We start from the raw sequence: 6539 nt of genomic DNA, 5'->3' as shown, positions 1-6539 counted from the left end.
GGCCACTGTTGATTACCAAACTCCCTGCCTTGATTGGATCACCACAGAGCCAGTCTGGGTGGAACAGTGGCCTTTACCCAGGGAGAAATTACTCATTTTACAGCAACTTGTGAAAGAACAGCTACAGTTGGGTCACATTAGGCCCTCCAGGAGCCCATGGAACACCCCAGTCTTTGTAATAAAGAAGAAGACAGGGGCATGGAGACTGTTGCAGGACCTTAGAGCTATAAATAAAACCATGAAAATATGGGGATCCCCCCAAAGAGGCCTACCCATGGTCTCTGCCATCCCTATTAATACCCCCCTGTTAGTGTTAGATATGAACGACTGCTTTTTCTCCATCCATTTGCACAAAAATAGTTGCCAACATTTTGCCTTCTCAGTTCCAAAGATTAACAATTCTGGTCCAGCTGATCGATATGAATGGCAAGTTCTGCCACTAGGCATGGCAAATAGTCCTACGATATGCCAGGAGGCTGTTGCTTATGCACTGGCACCCCTATTAAAAAAGGGGCTGCATGTTTATCATTATATGGATGACCTCTTAGTCTAGCAAGATGAGGATTCCTCTCTAGAAGACCTAAAAGATGCTATGATAAACACCCTAGGGGCAAAAGGTTTTGTAATTGCAACAAATAAAATACAATCTGTCCCCCCCATTACCTTCCTAGGGACTGAAATAACACCCACAGCTGTTAGGCCCCTCAAACCTGTCCTAGATGTTCCCCATCCACTTACCCTTAACTCACTTCAAAGTTTTCTAGGTAATATTAATTGGCTAAGGCCATGGCTTCCTATCCCCACAAGTCAATTACAGCCACTTTTTGATCTTTTAAAGGGAGACAAAAACCCAGCCTCCAGACGGTACCTAAACCCAGATGCAAAAAGGGCTCTTCAAGTAATTAATAGCCATTTCCAAAAGGCATCACTAGCCAGATATGATCCCAAGCTGCCTGTCCAACTCTTAATATTTAATTCCTCCCCAACCATGGTAGGAGCAATTTATCAGCCACACGGAGTATTAGAATGGCTTCAAATGCCAGTAGGTGGTGCTCCTCGCTTCCTTACAGAAGTGGACACCCTTGCATCCATGGTACGACATGGGAGAGATAGAGCTGTGCAAATCCTAGGAAAGGAACCTGATAATCTTATTATTCCTTTCTCATTGTCAGATGTACAATGGCTCTTAAAGCATCATTCCTCTTTTGCAATTAGCTTAATAGACTTCCCAGGACAAATTGATAATCACTATCCTAAAGATAAATGGGTGTCAGTTATTCCAACATTTCGTTGGCTACCGCCTAGACTTTTTTGCCATAAACCAATAAAAGAGACTATTACAGCCTTTACAGATGGAGGAAAAAAGGGAGCTGGAGCTGAATCACTGAGATCTGAGCTGAGTCACTTGTCTTGAGCTGTAACACTAAATCCTATGATCCAGTCTCCCCGGGGGGCACTATTCCTCCGTCGCCGACTCGGGGACACCCTGGCTTTCGCCGTCCCTCATACGCTTCCCGTGTGGTCCAAGTGGCCAGTGGACCTCACATCCTGAGGAAGGTATGCGGGTGAAATAGGGACGGGATCGACTGAGTAGACCTCAGTAGTGGAGGAACTTTCACTGCCCAGGAGTGCGCGCTGGGACCCTGAGAGCCCAGCGCGTGCTTGCCTATAGAATTGCTGTCTGTGGTCTATGCACGATGACAGATTCTAAGGAAGGGCTTGGGTGACAGAGCAAGGGCAAGGGAAAGTATTGTTTCAATATTATCAGAGGCTCAGAGAAGAAACTGCTGTTTTAACTCAGTTATACCTTACCCCGGAAGGGCGAGGCATGTGTGAACTGAGCCACTCCTGCTGGCTTTAGCCTGCAAGCCCAGACAGAACCATTCACCGAAGCTGATGATGGGCAGGACAACTATTCAGAACTGGACCAGAGTCCAGTAACAGGGCAGCATCTTTGGAGTTGCATATCTTTTTCCTGTAAGGGGTTTGTGTTCAAAGACTGTAATGCTGTCAGATATGTATTTGGTTTTCATTGCTGGTGGCTGCTGGCTGGCCATTCATAGGTAGCTTTGAGATGGGGTGGTTCACCAGAAAGACCAAAACAAGATCGCGGTTAGAGGCTTGGGTCTTCCAGCCCATTTCTCAAACTCTGGGAGGCCAGAGAAAATAGCAATTGAGCTGATCCAATGGTGTAATCAACCAAGTCTAAGTATGAAGTCTCCACAAAACACAAATGCCAGGGTTCACGTGAGCTCTTGGACAGCTCACCACATAGAGGATCCTAGAGAGTGGTGCACCCTGAGAGAGTAGGGAGGTTCCACCTGCTCGCCTTCAGGCTCTATGCATTTCTCCATCTGTGTTAGTTATAATATCCTTTACAGTAAACTAGAAAATGTTCGTAGGTGTGTGCCTGAGTTCTGTGACCCACTCTGCACAAACCTGAGGAGGGGGCTGGAAACCCTGATTTATATTCCAGAGGCACAGGTAAAGCCAGCTGAGGGAAACCTAGCACCTAGGACAGGGTTTTAACGATGGAGCCCCCTAGGCCAAGGGTCTGATGCTTGCACTCATGGACACTGTCAGAACACAACTGAGCAGAGATCTCTGAGATGCTGTCCTGCTGCAGTTTTGCTGGCTGGTGGGGAACTGTCCCTTGTGTCGGAGAGTGCTGCTGAGAACACAGGCAGAACTAAGTGGCTTTTGCTTGCTTGATTGATTTAGTTACTACTTTTTTTTTTGGTCTTTTTGAGACGGTCTCCCTGTAGCCCCAGCTGTCCTGGAACTCACTATGTAGACCAGGCTGGCCTTGAACTCACAGAGATCGCCTGCCTCTGCCTCCCAAGTGCTGGGATTAAAGGCGTGCGCCACCACGCCTGGCTTAGTTATTACTTTTATTTTATTTGTATGAGTGTATTGCCTGCATGTGTGTAAGTGCACACATGTTGTGCAATGCCCATGGAGGTCAGAAGAGGGCATCCCTTGGAACTAGAGTTACGAACAGTTGGCAGCCACCATATGGATGCGAGGAATTGAACTCAGGTCCTCTGCAAGAGCAGCTAATGCTCTTAATCACTGAGTCATCTCCCCAGCTCTGCTTGTTTGAATTTTTTTTTTCAGTCTTTTGGGGACAGGGTCTCCCTGTAGCTCCAGCTGGCCTAGAACTCACTATGTAGACCAGGCTGGCCTTGAACTCAGAGAGCTGCCTGCCTCTGCCTCTTGAATGCCGGGATTAAAGGTGCACCCCACCATACTTGGCCTTGTTTGAATTTTTAAGACAAGGTCTTGCTATGAAGCCCAAGCTGGCCTGGAACTCTCCTCTCTCCTGCCTCTGCTTCCTGAGTGCTGAAGATTTTACGTGTGTACCACTATGCCTAGTCTTGGCCTAATTTGCATTTACCTTAACATCTTCAGAGCCCCTACCCACTCTACCAGACTACATGCTTTGACAGGCCCCCCCTCTAGGCTTCCTTCTTGAGGGCAACACCCTGGAGGCGGGGAGACAAGGCAAGTACTCCCCGCTGCCCCGCACCTCTGCAGCTCCTTTTCCACCTGCTGCTGGTATAAGGCCCCTTCTCGAAGGATGGTGGCTGTGTTCAGCTTCACTGGGCAGTTGTTAGCCTGTGGAGAGGGAAGGAGTGGTGGGTGCCCTCCCATCTTGCCCTCCTTACTTGTCCACAGCTCAGGTACTTCTGCCTCAGGAGTGAGGCTTGTCTGTGGGGCCCTGGAATCCTCCAGCTCCCACCTTCTGAGCCTTCCTGGAACAGGACAGGTGGGGAGGAGGGTGCCAAGGAGAGGCTGACTGGCCATGAGGCCCTCACCCTGTAGAAGGTCAGCTTTGGAGTCCTGTGGATATGGGGTGTGGACTGCACCTGCAGCTGCTTCTTACAGTCCTGCAAGTCAGAGAGAGTTAGTCTGGCACCTGTGCCGTCTAGGCACCCCTAATTGTGCCTAGGGAGCCGTTGGCCTAGCACCTGGGGAAGGGAAGGGCTACCCACTTTTCCACTCCAGCTGCTCACCCACGAGTGGCACCCAGGTCTCCAGTTTAGCATTTTGTCTTCCATTTCACTCTAAGCTTTGCTGGAGTGCTGGACCTCCTGGGCAGAAGCAGGAAAGGGGCAGGCCTACTAGGCCTGGGGATAACTGATGGAAAGGCTGCTTCCTCATTCATCACCCTTCCCCTCCACTATCCCCAGGGCTGGCTCCTCACTGGCTCCATGCCTGCCCAGGCCCTGCCACCACACCTGCTTTATGTGGTGCTGAGGATTGCACTCAAGTCTTCATGCATGCTAGGCAAACACTTTACCAACTAAATTACATCCCTAACCCTGGAAGGAAGGCTTTCATGACCTGAGAAATGCCACCGTGAAGATTGGGCATGGCCTGTCGGTGGGGCATTACCTGTGTGGCCGGCTCCCTCTGAGACCTGGGCATGGCACAGCGAAGCTCCTCCATGTTGGCTTTCAGCAGCAGCTCCTGCCATGACACCACACAGCTCTTACCCTACTGGTTGCAATCCAGGGTCCTTGGGCCATGGGGGAGTGGGATGCATGTGCTGTGCCCCTGGTCCCCGACCTTCTTCCCATCCCCTGCCCTTAACAGCCCTGACACGGTCTCTAGGGAAACAGGGTCCCCCACAGCCACCTCAGCCTTCCTGCGGTTGTATCTCTTGACCATCTGTAGCAGCTGCTGTTCCATGGGCTCCTGGTAGGTGCTCTGAGGGACCTGGTAGTGGGCAGAGTCTGTGGTCAGTGGCTACAGCATAAAAGGGTCAGGCCACACGTGGTCTGGAGCTGAGCATGGGATGCAGGTAGAGAGAGGAAGTTTTGAGGCCAGGTCACTGAGGGTATGTCATTGGCCTGGATAAGATGAACAGGATGGGTAAGGAATGAAGGGAAGTGGCTAGCTCCTGGGATGTAAGGTGGCAGGTAGAGGGATCCAGAGTACCACATACTGTAGAAAAGTGGACTGCCTGTGAAGGGGCCTCAGGGTAAGTCTTTGGCCTGTCCTCTGGGTCCAGTCATAGGAGACTCTCAATGTCCCTATGGGGGCTGTGTCTATGAAGGATCAGGTGAGAGCCAACTGGGCTCTCTGGAGACTCAGATCCTGACTGTCCCCTTCTCCTCTGAAAGTTTCACTGACAAGGTAACTCAATTCATCCTAACCTTCCTCCAGCTGCCCTGCCCCATCCTTGCTGACCCTCACTGGGGACCCTGGTGCTGTCTCTCTCTTGTCCATGCCAAGGCCTCAGAGTCTTCCTCTGTTTCCCTCACACCCATAGCCAACTCCAATTCTGCCCAGTTGCTTCCAAAAGTTCCACAAACTGCCTCTCCTTGTGACTTCCTTCGCCCTGACAGCCAGAGGACCTGTGCTGTGCCAGCCTCTTCAGCGTGCACCTTCCGTCTATCCCTGCAGTGGGGTCCTCTTCCCTGTACCCCCCCCACTTCCTCACTGCCCTGCAGTCTTTCTTGGCTGCTCACCAACACCTGGGCCTGTATGTGCTTGGCTCCCAGCTTGCTCTTCCCAGCACTAACCCAAGGCCCGCTCGCTCACTTCTTCCAGTTCTTTCCTCCATAGAACTCCTCACAAAGACTTTCCTGGCTATACTATTCTGACTCATGACCATTCTGTCACTTCTCCGCACGTATCCACATACACACTGCATTTTACGTACTCCGATTTTCTTTTTTTTTCTGGTGTGAATCCCCACTTGAAAGCATGTTCTATGATGACCAAATCCCTGACACATACTAGATACTCAGTAACTTTATTTTGTCTTTTTGAAGCAGGGTCTCCCTGTAGTCCCAGCTGTCCTGGAACTCACTATGTAGACCAGGCTGGCCTTGAACTCACAGGGATCCGCCTGCCTCTACCTCCCAAGTGCTGGGACTACAGGCGTGCGCCACCACACCCGGCTTGATATTCAGTAACTTTTAAATGAATGAATGCATTGAAGTGGGCCATGGGTCAGAGCAAGCAGGGTAGAGGAGACAGGTTTGTGATTATAGCAGTACCCTCAGGGAAGGTGGACATCTACCATGTAACAGTCAGGGAACTGTTCCTCAGCCAGCAGAGTAGAGAGAGATGGCTGCAGGATGATTGATTCCTGAGAAGGCATCAGAAACACCAAAGACTGAAGATAGGGTAACTGTGGCATTGCTTAGCAACAAAGTTCTGATGGTCTATCCACCCATATATCCATTTGATCATCCACCCACCCACCCATCCATCCATCCATCCATTTGACCATCCACCCATCCATCCATTTGATCATCCATCCACTCATCCATCCATCCATCCATCCATTTGATCATCCATCCATCCATCCATCCACTCATCCATCCATCCATCCACCCATCCATCCACTCATCCATCCTTCCATCCATCCATTTGATCATCCATCCATCCATCCACTCATCCATCCATCCATCCATTCATCCATCCATCCATCCATCCACTCATCCATCCATCCATCCATCCATCCATCCACTCATCCATCCATCCATCCATCCATTTGATCATCCATCCATCCATCCACCCAC

General features: G+C 50.4%; 1 protein-coding gene across 1 annotated transcript in view; it reads right to left on the bottom strand.

Moving 5' to 3' along the window:
* The window catches only part of Cfap99 (cilia and flagella associated protein 99), a 59327-nt gene that overhangs the window by 20156 nt on the left and 32632 nt on the right, over positions 1–6539 (bottom strand). Inside the window, exons 7-10 of the mRNA XM_008841880.2 lie at positions 4642–4722; positions 4399–4473; positions 3819–3890; positions 3530–3618 (exon numbers count right to left, since the gene is read on the bottom strand). Coding sequence (XP_008840102.1) covers positions 3530–3618; positions 3819–3890; positions 4399–4473; positions 4642–4722 — 317 coding nt within the window. The remainder of the gene's footprint in view (positions 1–3529; positions 3619–3818; positions 3891–4398; positions 4474–4641; positions 4723–6539) is intronic.

This window comes from Nannospalax galili, unplaced genomic scaffold (assembly GCF_000622305.1).
Source record: "Nannospalax galili isolate Female #2095 unplaced genomic scaffold, S.galili_v1.0 scaffold101, whole genome shotgun sequence".
Lineage (NCBI taxonomy): Eukaryota > Metazoa > Chordata > Mammalia > Rodentia > Spalacidae > Nannospalax > Nannospalax galili.
This window is presented reverse-complemented; position numbering and strand designations above follow the sequence as displayed.